Source organism: Marmota marmota, unplaced genomic scaffold (genome assembly GCF_001458135.2).
Source record: "Marmota marmota marmota unplaced genomic scaffold, marMar, whole genome shotgun sequence".
In the NCBI taxonomy this organism is placed as follows: domain Eukaryota; kingdom Metazoa; phylum Chordata; class Mammalia; order Rodentia; family Sciuridae; genus Marmota; species Marmota marmota.
Window position 1 is genome coordinate 12811693 of NW_026000206.1, and position 15260 is coordinate 12826952.

Sequence of the window (15260 nt, forward strand, 5' to 3'; positions counted from 1 at the left end):
ACACCCCTACCACCTGTCCCCTGCCAGACACCCCCCACTTGTTCCCTGCCTGACACCCCCCACCTGTCCCCTGCCTGATACCCCCTACCTGTTCCCTGCCAGACACCCCCCCACCTGTCCCCTGTCTGACACCCCCACCTATCCCCTGCCAGATACCCCCTCACCTGTCCCCTGCCTCACACCCCCACACACCTGTCTCCTGCCTGACACCCCCACATACCTGTCCCCTTCCTCACACCCCCACACATCTGTCCTGACACCCACACACCTGTTCCCCTGCCCGACACCCCCACAACCTTTACCCTGCCTGACATCCCCACAAGCTGTTCCCTCCTGGCACCCCACACACCTGTCCCTTCCTGACACCCCACACACCTGTCCCCTCCTGATACCCCACACACCTGTCCCCTCCGGACACCCCACACACCTCTCCCCTCCTGACACCCCACACATCTGTCCTAACTATATGAGATGGAACCCGAGCCTGACAAGGCTTTCTTGGTGTCATTACATCTAAGTACTCTCTTCTGGAATTCTTCAAAACAAGTGACAGGCGGTCTGCTTCTGGGGCTTCATCCCAACCTACAGTCAGGTGGAAGGTGGGCCCACTCAGCTGCAGGGGAGTACCAGTGGGTTCCCCCAGCCTGACTTGGACAGGGCAGCTGTCTGTGGGAGCAGCACCAGGAGCACAGAAGAGACCCATTGCATCCAGAGCAGGAGGCTGCCAGGGTTGAGCCCCAAGGGCCACTTCTGGCTGCTTGGAGCAAAGCAGGGTGTCTCCACACACACAGTAGAGAGGAGCACGGGGTTCCTGAGCTTGGGGAGATGAGCTGTGCAGCCTGTTGGGAGACTGATTGGAGCCCTTCCAAGGGGCCCCCTAGGGACTCCAGCAAGGCCACAGAAGCTGGGCAGCCCAGACCCTGTGAGGACACAATTAAGCAAGGCAAGACTGGACCACAACCGCCAGGGCCAAGCGGCCCTGAATGAAGTCAGCCTTCTGGAACAAAGATGCTCCCTGGCAGGAGACACCATCCAGGGCTCCCCCTGCACAGCCTGAGAAGTGAAGAAGAGTTATGTAGCCACAGAAACCCAGGGAAGAGCAAGAGGGGCAGCAGAACAAACAGGAGAGACCAGAAACAGGGACTTTCACACACTGCCATCAGTGCACTAAAGAAAGTTGCAGGAAGACAGGCAAGGGACAGAAAAGAGCCTTCCCCAGAGAAGGGGTCCCGTGAGGCGTGGTGTGGGTCTTCCTCCACAGAAAGACACAAAACCAGCCTCAGAGGGGACAGGCCTACGTCCCAGCCAGAAGCATCTCACCTGTGCAGGTGGAGGGAGCTGCCTCAGATGGCCACAGCTGGGGGCTCCTTACCTGGAAAGCCAGGTAAGCCTCTGACAGGAGCAGCCGTGCAGGCTGGTACAGGTTCATTTCCAGCAGAGCCTCGGCCTTGAGCAGCCACAGCTGGGGGTAGGACGTTCCATCCAGACCCCTCCCGGTCTCTCCGTTTATCTTCAGAATCTGTAAGACACCACAGTACTGAACCCCACTGACACACCCTGGCCAACGAGGCATAGAGGCCAGTTGAAGCCACAGGTGCACAAAGGCCATGCTCTGTGGGGCTTCTCCAGCACCGGCCCTTGGGGCGCTCGCGGTCCCCCTGTGCTCAGAGCCCAGGTCTCTGGGCGCTGCCTGTTTCTCTGACAAGTGCTGCCACCTGGACCTCTGTCTCGTCTTACTTTCTCCCTCAAGCCCACCCAAATCCACCACTGGCTGGGAGGCTCTGTACCCCAGGGCCCAGGCACCCTCCTCAAGTGCTGACCCTGGTTCTGAGGAGTGCCCCAGCCTGGCATTCCTCGGAACCAGGGTTCTTGACGCAAGAGCTGCTGTTTGGGAATGTGACTTTCCCTCCTGGGCAAAGCTATGGGATGAGCCGGATGGTCTGGGGGGAGCCGGTAGTCAGACAGCGGTCCTTGAGGGGCCAGCTGGCTGCAGGGGCTTCCCAAGGATGTGCTCTGCTCCAGGGGAGTCCCTTCTCCCTGCCTGCTCTCATTTGCTGCCGGGGCCCCTGGCAGACTTGCTCCATGGTGGCCTGGGTGCACATGAACCTTGTCTTCCCTGAGGACCTGCAGGGTTCCAGGGAGGATCACGTTCCATTAGGTCTCTGGGTTTCCACAGGAGTTCACGCCGTAAGCACTTAACTAAATTCTGGCTCTCTGGTGCCCTCCATAGGCAGGACAGCGGCCAGGTCACCAGCACACTGGGCTTCGCACTTGGTTACCTTGTCTTGGGCTATGAGTGGCTTCACCTCTTCTGGGTGGCTTGGAGCCTCAGGCTCAGTCAGCACTGGCAGGCTTTCTTCCAGGACGGGCTCCTTGTTCTCCTTTCTCAATGCGATCTCCTTCCTGCAGCTGCTGGGAGATGAACATGTAGCAGGTGAAGTGCGGTGACCACTTTCACGGCAACAGCCACTTTCATCAGTACCCGAGAGGTGATCGCAACGGCCACAAGAAGCTGTAGTCCACACTTTTAAAGAGACTAAAAATGTCCCTGGGATTTGGCCACAGTCTGGCCCCCAAACTCGTGTCTTGGGCTTGTTTTCTCCACAAAACAACGACACCTCCTGATGTAGAGGTCTAATAGCAGACCCCAGTCTCTACACACCCAAAGCAGATCTCCCGCCACCCCGGGCAGAAAGACTACGCTCCCCGGGGCTCAGCACCCACAGGGAGCACCTGGGCGGCCTCCTGCTACTCACTACCAGCCCCCGGCATGGCATGTCCAGAGCTGTCCTTCAGAAAATGGACTAGCCTTCAAGAGCTCAGCCCAGGCCTGCCCAACCTCTCAGCCCACACAGGTCCCTTCCTTCAGGACCTTTGACACTTCCCAGTCGTCCAGGAGTCTCCTGACCACCTGCGCCTAGAGTGGGGTCCCCCACCTCTGGCATCACTGAGCAGAGCACACCTCACCCTGTTCCACAGCCCCCGCTTTGTCCTGCATGAAATCATATACAGCAGGTGCTGGCCAGTGAGCCCACCGCAGAGGGGAGGGGCTGCCCCACCTAGGGCTTCCGCAGCTGAGACCTCAAAGTCAGCAGGGGACTGTGAGATGCTGAGCCAGGACCAGCCCTGGGACACCCCCACATTTCTGGAGGCTTGGCAGCTCGCAGAGGCCAGTCAGGCCGGGACAAACGGATCATGTAGCTCGAGAATGCAAAAGTGATGTTGGACACGGACACTTGTCACCGTGGGCTGCAGAGTGAAAGGTGCGGACAGCATGATTCCCTCAAGGAAAACAGTGTGAGTTTTATATCATGGGGAAAGTGTGTTTTATGCTGATGAGGTACATCACCAGAACCATGTATCATCGCAGGAAAAGAGCGACTCCCCAGGGATGTCTGGATCCTGGTGGGTCCAGCTGTGGGACAGCTGACCTCTGCAGACCTCTAGAGCCTGGAGTGACAGGGCTGGCACCCATGCTGGTGCTTTCCCAGGCCCTCCCGAGCGTCCACCTGACTTCTGCGTGCACACCCCCCCCGGCTGTCCCGGTAGGTGCTGCCCACCAGGACTTCCAGGTCATATGGCTGCCTGAAGTCCCCTGCCTGGCCCTTCTCTGTAGGGGAGCTCTGGCCCTGGCTGTACAAGCCCCCAGGAGTGAGTGCCCCACTGCATGGGAGTCGCACGCACCTGGCCTGCTCCATGTCACTGATGTACGTCTGCCCGACCACCGCCTCGTGGTGGGCAGCCGCTGCGGTCAACCTCAGGTCCCAGCACACTCGGGCAAGCCTGGGGGCAGACGGATGGGAGAAGAGACAGTTACACAGGCTGCAGTCAGTGGGGGCAGGCAGCCCTTGGGCTAAGTGAACCTTGTGATCTGGTGGATGGAGAAGATGCAGATGCTTTGATAATGTTTTCAATAATTTTTAAAGCTAAGCAAAATTACCAGGGGAAAAACTGTCAAAGCTCAGTCACTTGCTCACACATTATCTTCCCTGTGTCATTTTCCACCACTGTCACCTTCTGAAGGAAGGCCAGGCACAGAGGTGCGACAGAAAGCTGTCTCTTTAAAACACTCTCCAGTGGAAGTGACTGCAGCCTTTGGCAGAGAGGAGAGAGCGTCCAGGCCTCCACCCCATCGCCATGTCTGTCCCGTCCTCCCTCTCCTGCTCCTGGAGGGCACAGGGCCCCCCACCCCTAGTGTGCGCTTCCTTAGCATCACGTGGAAATCTCATTCCACCATTTTTACGTCAAGTGTCTTGACATGCCTAGATTACAAACCTCGGGATTCATTGTTTACACAAACACCCCAGCCTTAGAATTCACATTTCAAAAGATTGTTTCTGCATTGCTTTGGGCACGTGTTCAGCCTGGCCACTTCAGTGTGGCCAGCTTCCCTGGAGGCACAGAAGGCAGATGCACCCACCGAAGGTGGTAGAGGTCTGCCAGGCTCTTGCTTTGCACCACTGCATCTGCGATGAGGACGCCCAGCTGCAGGAGCGGGATGGTGAGCTCATGCAGAGACATCTTCTGCAGGGCCTTGACCAGGAGGTCCAGGTAGTACAGAGTGTACGTCTGCAGAAACACAGCGAGCACGGTCACAGGCGGGGAGCAGTGGCAGCCTCCCTCCTGGGGCCGAGCAGGGGCCTGGCACGCAGGGTCAGCAGGTCCTACCTTCTCCTTCTTTTTATTTTTTATTTTTTTTTAAATTTTTTTATTGTGGGTTGTTCAAAACATTACAAATTTCTTGACATATCATATTCCACACTTTGATTCAAGTGGGTTATGAACTCCCACCTTCACCCCATACACAGATTGCAGAATCACATCAGTTACACATCCATTGATTTACAAATTGCCATCCTAGTGTCTGTTGTGCTCCGCTGCCTTTCCCATCCTCCACCCTCCCCCCTCCCCACCTCTCCCCTCCCCTCCCCTCCTCTCTCTCTACCCCCTCCACTGTATAACCCTGAGGGTCTCCTTCCATTACCATGCAATTTCCCTTCTCTCTCCCTTTCCCTCCCACCTCTCATCCCTGTTAAATGTTAATCTTCTTCTCCTGCTCTTCGTCCCTACTCTGTTCTTAGTTACTCTCCTTATATCAAAGAAGACATTTGGCATTTGTTTTTTAGGGATTGGCTAGCTTCACTTAGCATAATCTGCTCTAATGCCATCCATTTCCCTGTAAATTCTATGATTTTGTCATTTTTTAATGCAGAGTAATACTCCATTGTGTATAAATGCCACATTTTTTTTATCCATTCGTCTATTGAAGGGCATCTAGGTTGGTTCCACAGTCTTGCTATTGTGAATTGTGCTGCTATGAACATCGATGTAGCAGTGTCCCTGTAGCATGCTCTTTTTAGGTCTTTAGGGAATAGACCAAGAAGGGGAATAGCTGGGTCAAATGGTGGCTCCATTCCCAGCTTTCCAAGAAATCTCCATACTGCTTTCCAAATTGGCTGCACCAATTTGCAGTCCCACCAGCAATGTACAAGTGTACCCTTTTCCCCACATCCTCGCCAGCACTTGTTGTTGTTTGACTTCATAATGGCTGCCAATCTTACTGGAGTGAGATGGTATCTTAGGGTGGTTTTGATTTGCATTTCTCTGACAGCTAGAGATGGTGAGCATTTTTTCATGTACTTGTTGATTGACTGTATGTCCTCCTCTGAGAAGTGTCTGTTCAGGTCCTTGGCCCATTTGTTGATTGGGTTGTTTGTTCTCTTATTGTCTAATTTTTTGAGTTCTTTGTATACTCTGGATATTAGGGCTCTATCTGAAGTGTGAGGAGTAAAGATTTGTTCCCAGGGTGTAGGCTCCCTATTTACCTCTCTTATTGTTTCTTTTGCTGAGAAAAAACTTTTTAGTTTGAGTAAGTCCCATTTGTTGATTCTAGTTATTAACTTTTGTGCTATGGGTGTCCTATTGAGGAATTTGGAGCCCGACCCCACAGTATGTAGATCGTAGCCAACTTTTTCTTCTATCAGACGGCGTGTCTCTGATTTGATATCAAGCTCCTTGATCCATTTTGAATTAACTTTTGTGCATGGCGAGAGAAAGGGATTCAGTTTCATTTTGTTGCATATGGATTTCCAGTTTTCCCAGCACCATTTGTTGAAGATGCTATCCTTCCTCCATTGCATGCTTTTAGCCCCTTTATCAAATATAAGATAGTTGTAGTTTTGTGGATTGGTTTCTGTGTCCTCTATTCTGTACCATTGGTCCACCCGCCTGTTTTGGTACCAGTACCATGCTGTTTTTGTTACTATTGCTCTGTAGTATAGTTTGAAGTCTGGTATCGCTATACCGCCTGATTCACACTTCCTGCTTAGCATTGTTTTTGCTATTCTGGGTCTTTTATTTTTCCATATGAATTTCATGATTGCTTTCTCTATTTCTACAAGAAATGCCGTTGGGATTTTGATTGGCATTGCATTAAACCTATAGAGAACTTTTGGTAATATCGCCATTTTGATGATGTTAGTTCTGCCTATCCATGAACAGGGTATATTTTTCCATCTTCTAAGATCTTCTTCTATTTCTCTCTTTAGGGTTCTGTAGTTTTCATTGTATAAGTCTTTCACCTCTTTTGTTAGGTTGATTCCCAAGTATTTTATTTTTTTTGAAGATATTGTGAATGGAGTGGTTGTCCTCATTTCCATTTCAGAGGATTTGTCGCTGATATACAGGAATGCCTTTGATTTATGCGTGTTGATTTTATATCCTGCCACTTTGCTGAATTCATTTATTAGCTCTAATAGTTTCTTTGTAGAGCCTTTTGGGTCTGCTAGGTATAGAATCATATCATCTGCAAATAGTGATAATTTAAGTTCTTCTTTTCCTATTTTGATGCCTTTAATTTCTTTCGTCTGTCTAATTGCTCTGGCCAGTGTTTCGAGAACTATGTTGAACAGAAGTGGAGAGAGAGGGCATCCCTGTCTTGTTCCAGATTTTAGAGGGAATGCCTTCAGTTTTTCTCCATTCAGAATGATGCTAGCCTGAGGCTTAGCATAGATTGCTTTTACAATATTGAGGTATGTTCCTGTTATCCCTAGTTTTTCTAGAGTTTTGAACATAAAGGGATGCTGTACTTTGTCGAATGCTTTTTCCGCATCTATCGAGATGATCATATGGTTCTTATTTTTAAGTCTATTGATGTGGTGAATAACATTTATTGATTTCCGTATATTGAACCAGCCTTGCATCCCAGGGATGAATCCTACTTGATCATGGTGTACAATTTTTTTGATATGTTTTTGTATCCGATTCGCCAGAATTTTATTGAGGATTTTTGCATCTAGGTTCATTAGAGATATTGGTCTGTAGTTTTCTTTCTTTGAAGTGTCTTTGTCTGGTTTAGGTATCAGGGTGATGTTGGCCTCGTAGAATGAATTTGGAAGTTCTCCCTCTTTTTCTATTTCCTGAAGTAGCTTGAAAAGTATTGGTATTAGTTCCTCTTTAAAGGTTTTGTAAAACTCTGCTGTATACCCATCCGGTCCTGGGCTTTTCTTAGTTGGTAGTCTTTTGATGGTTTCTTCTATTTCCTCAATTGATATTGGTCTGTTTAGGTTGTCTATATCCTCCTGACTCAATCTGGGCAGATCATATGACTTAAGAAATTTATCTATGCCTTCACTATCTTCTAATTTATTGGAGTATAAGGATTCAAAATAGTTTTTGATTATCTTCTGTATTTCTGAAGTGTCTGTTGTGATATTGCCTTTTTCATCCCGTATGCTAGTAATTTGAGTTCTCTCTCTTCTTCTCTTCGCTAGCATCGCTAAGGGTCTGTCGATTTTGTTTATTTTTTCAAAGAACCAACTTTTAGTTTTGTCAATTTTTTCAATTGTTTCTTTTGTTTCGATTTCATTAATTTCAGCTCTGATTTTAATTATTTCTTGCCTTCTACTTCTTTTGCTGTTGTTTTGCTCTTCTTTTTCAAGGATTTTGAGATGAAGTATGAGATCATTTATTTGTTGGTTTTTTCTTTTTTTAAGGAATGAACTCCAAGCAATGAATTTTCCTCTTAGAACTGCTTTCAATGTGTCCCATAGATTCCGATATGTTGTGTCTGTGTTTTCATTTATCTCTAAGAATTTTTTAATTTCCTCCTTGATGTCTTCTATAACCCATTGATCATTCAGTAACCTATTGTTCATTCTCCAAGTGATGTATGCTTTTTCCTTCCTTCTTTTATCGTTGATTTTCAGTTTCATTCCATTATGATCAGATAAGATGCATGGTATTATCTCTACTCCTTTATATTGTCTAAGAGTTGCCCTGTGACATAATATATGATCTATTTTTGAGAAGGATCCATGTGCTGCTGAGAAAAAAGTGTAACTGCTTGATGTTGGGTGGTATACTCTATATATGTCAATTAGGTCTAGGTTATTAATAGTGTTATTGAGTTCTATAGTTTCCTTATTCAACTTTTGTTTGGAAGATCTGTCCAGTGGCGAGAGAGGTGTGTTGAAGTCTCCCATGATTATGGTATGGTGGTCTATTAGACTCTTGAACTTGAGAAGAGTTTGTTTGACGAACATAGCTGCACCATTGTTTGGGGCATAAATATTTATGATTGTTATGTCTTGTTGGTGTATGGTTCCCTTAAGCAGTATGTAGTGTCCCTCTTTATCCCTTTTGATTAACTTTGGCTTGAAATCTATTTTATTTGATATGAGTATGGACACTCCTGCTTGTTTCCGAAGTCCATATGAGTGATATGATTTTTCCCAACCTTTCACCTTCAGCCTATGTATGTCTTTTCCTATCAAATGCGTCTCCTGTAGGCAGCATATTGTTGGGTCTTGTTTTGTGATCCATTCTACTAGCCTGTGTCTCTTAATTGGTGAGTTTAAGCCATTAACATTTAGGGTTATTATTGAGATATGGGTTGTTCTTCCAGCCATATTTGTTTATTTCTGTTACTAAACATGGTTTGTTTTCCTCTTTGATTATTTCCCCCCCCTTTACTGTCCTACCTCCCACTGTTGGTTTTCATTGTTATTTTCCATTTCCTCTTCCTGTAATGCTTTGGCGAGGATGTTTTGAAGAGATGGTTTTCTAGCTGCGAATTCTTTAAACTTTTGTTTATCGTGGAAGGTTTTAATTTCATCTTCCATCCTGAAGCTTAATTTCGCTGGATACACAATTCTTGGTTGGAACCCATTTTCTTTCAGTGTTTGAAATATGTTATTCCAGGATCTTCTAGCTTTCAGAGTCTGTGTTGAAAGATCAGCTGTTATCCTGATTGGCTTACCCCTAAATGTAATCTGCTTCCTTTCTCTTGTAGCTTTTAAAATTCTCTCCTTATTCTGTATGTTGGGCATCTTCATTATAATGTGTCTAGGTGTGGATCTCTTATGATTTTGCACATTCGGCGTCCTGTAGGCTTCTAGGATTTGGGATTCTGTCTCATTCTTCAAGTCTGGGAAGTTTTCTCGTATTATTTCATTGAATAGACTGCTCATTCCTTTGGTTTGGAGCTCTGTACCTTCCTGTATCCCAATGACTCTTAAGTTTGGTCTCTTAATGTTATCCCATATTTCTTGGATGTTCTGCTCATGGTTTCTTAACAGTCTTGCTGAGCTGTCTATGTTCTTTTCCAGTTGAAATACTTTGTCTTCATTGTCTGATGTTCTATCTTCTAAGTGTTCTACTCTGCTGGTAGTATTCTCCATTGAGTTTTTAAGTTGGTTTATTGCTTCCTGCATTTCTAGGATTTCTGATTGTTTGTTTTTTATAACCTCTATCTCCCTGTATAGTTGATCCTTTGCTTCCTGGATTTGTTTGCGTAATTCGTTGTCGAAGTGATCTTTCATTGTCTGATTTTGCTGTTTAATGTCTTCCTTGATACTCCAGATCATCTGAAGCATGTATATCCTGAATTCTTTATCTGACATTCCATCTGCTGCAGCTGTTACCTCTTCTAAAGTTGCGTTGACCTGCATTGCTTGTGGTCCTTTCTTTCCTTGTCTTTTCATACTGCTTGCGTATCTTTCCTGCAGGTGCGGGCGGCGGCTCTGCTGTCTCCTTATTTCAATTGGGGTGTCGTGGCTACCACGCCAGCAGGTCGCTGTGCCTGTTCTGGGAACTGGCGGCGGCTCTGTTCTGCCCCTACTCCAATTGGGGTGAGGAGTGTACCACGCCGGCAGGCCACCGGTTCTGATCCGCCAGTCGGTTGCAGGTTTGCCTACCCTGCAGACACGGGCGGCGGTTCTACTCTGCCCCTATTCCAAATGGGGTGTCGTGACTACCCCGCCTGCAGGACGCTGGGCCTGTTCCTGGCACGGGCGGCGACTCTGTTCTGTCACTACTCCAATTAGGGTGGTGTTTGTACCACGCCGGCAGGCTCCTGGGCCTGATCCGCCGGTCTGTTGTAGGTCTGCCTACCTTGGAGGCGCGGGCAGCGGATCTGCCCTGCCCCTCCTACCACGCCTGCGGACCCCTGGGTTTGATCTGCAGTTTGATCACTGGTCTGCTCACCCTGCGGGCACGAGTGGCGGTTCCGCTCCGCCCCCACACCAATTTGGGTCACGTGACCACCCCACCGGCAGGGCCTGATCCGGGCGTGGGAGAAGGATCTGCTCTGCCCCTACTCCAGTTGGGGTGACATGTGTACCACACTGGCAGGCCACTGGGCCTGACCCGCCCGGCTGTCACAGGTCTGTTTACCTTGCAAGCGCGAACGGCGGCTCTGCCCTGCCCCTCCTACCACGCCCATGTACCCCTGGGTCGCGGGTCTGCCCACCTTGCGGGTGCAAGTGGCGGCTCCGCTCCCACCCCCTCTCCAATTGGGGTCACGCGGTCACCACGCTGGCGAGCCGCTGGGCCTGCTCCGGGCGCTGGCGGCGGCCCGGCTTCTCCCCTCTGGCTCAACGACAAATTGAGGAGGCTCAGGTGACTGTGCCTCACCCCCCCTACCAGGAGACCAACTGCTTATGTCACCGCTGGTATTGATGGAGTTCTCTCCTCCGCCGCTTTCTGCTGACATCAGATCTCTGCCATGTTGATATCGTATGCGAATGTCAGCCTTTCGTTCCCTTTGCCGGGCAACCAAAGCAACGGGTGAGTCCTGTCCGGCCCTCGGCAGGACCCCTACCGAGAAGCAGTTTCCGCGGGCTCCCAGCCCCGGCCCAGGGAAGTTCCGGGAGCCGGAACTCGGCCTCTCCGAACTCGGTGTAAGCTCGGCCTCTCCGAACTCCTGTAAGCTCCAAGAAGCAGTCCCCGCGGGCTCAGTTCCGGGAGCCGGAGTTCGGCTGCTTAGTGCTTGTTGTATGCTCTGATAGGGGCAGGGTTCATGAAGCAGCCTCCGCGGGGCGGTTCCGGGAGCCGGAACTCGGGCGCCCCGCGCTCGGCGTTCGCTCCGATAGGCTCAGGTTCTAAGAAGCACCCAGGCGCAGAACCCTAGCAATCTGTTTGCAAGCCACAGGCGAATTGTAGCCTGGAATTACCTGATCTATGGCTGAATGAGTTGCGGTCAGTCGAAAACAGGGGACGTGACGTCAGTTTACCAAGATGGTGGCTGCTGGCCTCCTCTGTGGACTGACCGGTGTGTACAACCGAGAAGGACCGCTTCCTTCCCCCGTCTGGAACCCAGAATTCAGCCCTGAGTACGGTGCTTGCGCGGCTGGCAGAAACTGCAGCGCTGTAACCCTGCGTCTCTATCCCAGCGCACACTGCAGACTTTCGCCGCGGGGCGGTTTGCTGAATAAGCAGTTACCCTCCGTGCGACAAACCTCTCGCGTTTGAGTCCCCGTAGCCGATCCTCGTGCGATGGAAATCCTTCCTCCAGGTTCCGGAGCACCCCACTATTGCTGGAAATTCCTAACAAGATATCCTTTAGCCGTCCTGACTTGTCATACTCCCACACAGTGAAGCAGCACACGGGGGTAATGCACTCCCCTCGCCGCCATCTTCCCCCTTCCCTTCTCCTTCTGTCCTGTGCAATGACCAGTAAGCATCAGCACCCGAGAGCAGCTAGAGACCTCGCAGGGGCACACCCACTCCTGTGTCCAGCCATGAAATCCACGCTTTGCTCCCCTTCGTCCCACTGGACTCTCCTGGCCCAGCAAAACCAGGATTCCTTCATGAACACACACAACCACTTTAAAATCAGACCTAGGAAGTGGACAGCTGTGTTCTGTGGGTTGGAACTAAGCGCCGAGTGACCTGTGTTTAAAATCTGCGTATGGGAGCTGGTGGAGCGCAGAAAGCAGCAGGCGCTGAGGTCTGGAAGAAGGTGCCCAGGGGAAGTGGCCAGGCTCACGGGCGCCTGAGGGCTGGAGGCTCCCACCTGTCCGCCCTGCTGCTGGCACAGGCCCAGGCCGGGGGCACTGCAGGTCGGGACACACAAGATGGGGTGCTGTGGAGGTGGGAGGTACCTGAGGCCTCTGCGAATTCCATAAGGGGATACCTGCAGCTCCTCCACTTGTTTTCCTTTCCATGAACAGACCCCACTAGGGCGGGAGGCAAGCCCCGGGCAGAGCAGCCTGCTGCTCACGGATGGGCAACGGTTTCCTCCCAGGACCCGTCCAGTCTTCTTCCCACACCCTGGGTACACAGAGCTCACCACCAGGTGGCACACGTGAAAGGAGGGCACGTGAATGGCCAGCGCCTGAGGTAGGCCAGCTTGCTGCTCCCAGAGCACCTGCTTACCCACAGTGCAGACGCTACCACTACCACGTGGATTGTATCAGGAGGGGGGACCTGGCCACAGAGCTCTGGCTATGGTGGGTGGGGCTGGAGGAAGGCACAGGCATCCCCAAGCCACTTGGCAGCCAGTACCTGTCCATTGTTGAGGACTCCCACGGGCTATGGAGACCTTCTGGAAGGCAGGAATGCCTTTCAGACACGTGGGCTCCGAGGCCCCTGTAACAGTGTTCCCAGATGTGCCAGCTGTGGACTGGAACCTCTACCGTGTCCACCAGCAGGAGAGAGGGCCAGCAGACCATGTCTGCTCACTGTGGCAGATGCTCTGTGGCAGAGGGGAGTGGCCACTGTGATCAGCAGTACAGATGAACCCAGAAAGAAGCCAGTCCAAAGGTGATGAGTCCATGACTCAGTTCCTATGAAGCCCCAAGCTGGGCAGACAAAGTGGGCTGGACTGCAGCCCAGAGACAAGGTCCTCCTCCAGGACCTGGGAGACCACATGGCCAAGATGGGCTGTGAGTGTGACCAGGAGGAGGGTGTGTCCAGGACATAATCCTGGGGTCCCTAAAGAGGGACGTGACAGGGAGAGGGGCTGTGTGGCCACGGTGTGGAGCTGGGTGAGGAGGCAGGCAGGAACTTCCCCTACAGACAGGGATCTCTGTGGTTGAGGCAGCTGGTTTGTGTCTGGTGTCTGGGCACGTGTCCCCGGTGGGGTGTGGGAGGAGGGCATCCTGGTGGACGAGTGCTGTCTGGCCAGCAGGTGGACTGCCCTGGGCGAAGTCCTCACTGCCCTCACACCTGCCTACCGGCTTTTGGATCGTGGTGGAGTTCACGGTGAAGTCACTTTTGTCCTGCTTGAACACGGCCAGTAGCTCCTCAGGGCAGGAGTAGAAAGCCCACTCTTCTGCACTGGCTGGCAAGTCCTCGAGCTGCTTGTTGGGAGCCGAGGCCTGAGACTGGAAAGGAGAGAATGCGGATTTGCTTTAAAGAATGAAGTTCAAAACAGACGCCTCTAGGGCCCCGCCAGGACAAGGGCAGACAGTGACCCTCTGCATAGCCCTGGGGGGCGTACACCTGCCGTCCCTGGTGCCCGGGGCACACGGCGCCTGCCTGCCCTCCGCCTCTGCAGCTTGTCTGCTGGAGCCACATCTGACTTTCCGTGCACAAGGCAGCTTCCGACCTCACTGCCCAGTGACACCAGGGACACTTGTGGCCCGCACGGCACAGGTTCTGCCTGGGCCACCCAGGCTCTGCAGCCCAGGCCGCCAGGCTGGGCATGAGCTCACACCTTCGGGCTGGAGCCTACTGCACTTCCAGCCACATGCAACGTGTCAGATCTGCTTTGACCCAGGGAGGAGCCAATATTTTAAGATGAAATGTCCCATGTGCACTAGCGGCTTCCTAGGTGAAGCATGTCACTGTCTCCATTGTCCAACACAGAGGAGGTTGCAGACCCCACTGGGAGTACCAGGGAGGCTGGGAGGCTGTGGGGCCTTGCCTCTGTCTCTGGGGAGGCCATGTCTGAGAGAGAAGGCACCCTCACCTGCTTCCCGTCCTTGATCTTCTCCTTCTCCTCCTTCCCCTTCTCCTTGACCTTCTCCTTCTCCTCCTTCCCCTTCTCCTCCTTCCCCTTCTCCTTCTCCTTCTCCTTGACTTTCTCCTCCTTCCCCTTCTCCTTCTCCTTCCCCTTCTCCTTCTCCTCCTTCTCCTTCCCCTTCTCCTTCTCCTTCTCCTCCTTCCCCTTCTCCTTCTCCTTCCCCTTCTCCTTCTCCTCCTTCTCCTTCCCCTTCTCCTTCTCCTTCTCCTCCTTCCCCTTCCCCTTCTCCTTCTCCTTCCCCTTGACTTTCTCCTCCTTCTCCTTCCCCTTCTCTTTTCCTTTCTCCTTCTCTTTTTTAGACAATGACATATACGAACTGGCTGCTGCTAGAATTCTATTTTCTAGAAATGATTTTCCGGCTGTCAACAAAGAAACCTGTGGAAAGACAAAGTCCAGGTTGGCAGTATTAGAAGCAGGGCTGAGCCCACCCCCCTGCACCAGGTGGAGGGGCCCTGGCTCTGAGGGTGCTGCTCTGCTAGGGTCAGGCTGGGGAGCCGCTGCAGAGCTGAGCCTCCGGGAGGGCTGGGCCCCCAACGGCTATGTGACCCAGGCCTGTGAGCACACGGGTGTCCCCCAGGGGTACTTCCCCACTGTAGGTGCAGCCGGACATCCTCACACTGAGGCTTCCTGTGGACAAATCTTGCCATCCCCCAGAATCTCCCTCCTGGTGGCCAGGCCTGGGCCAGGGCAATGGTGGCTTCCCCCAGGACACTCAATGGATAGGGGCTGCTGGGACAGAGGCACATATTCCAGATAGGACTTGGGTGGCCAGCAAGGAAGGCACAGCTGGCCCTTGAGGGGCCTTTCCCCTCCATAGGTCCTTAGTGCAGACGTGTGGTGATGGTGGCATCACTGGAGGCTGGGCTTGGAGAGCTGGGGATAGGTAGACTCCAAAGTCCTTCCTGTAGCTGAGGGGCCCCCTTGTTCCTCCACCCTGCTGGGGGCTCTAGGGTCACTTGTTCTCAGGAAACTGGCCTGTCCTGGTGGACACTGCCCACAGGGCCTGGGACAG

General features: G+C 51.8%; 1 protein-coding gene across 1 annotated transcript in view; it reads right to left on the minus strand.

Annotated features, from left to right (window-relative positions):
- Cfap46 (cilia and flagella associated protein 46) overlaps window positions 1–15260 on the minus strand; it is a 92169-nt gene that overhangs the window by 36961 nt on the left and 39948 nt on the right. Inside the window, exons 29-34 of the mRNA XM_048791457.1 lie at window positions 14195–14251; window positions 13458–13607; window positions 4421–4569; window positions 3685–3783; window positions 2280–2409; window positions 1373–1519 (exon numbers count right to left, since the gene is read on the minus strand). Coding sequence (XP_048647414.1) covers window positions 1373–1519; window positions 2280–2409; window positions 3685–3783; window positions 4421–4569; window positions 13458–13607; window positions 14195–14251 — 732 coding nt within the window. The remainder of the gene's footprint in view (window positions 1–1372; window positions 1520–2279; window positions 2410–3684; window positions 3784–4420; window positions 4570–13457; window positions 13608–14194; window positions 14252–15260) is intronic.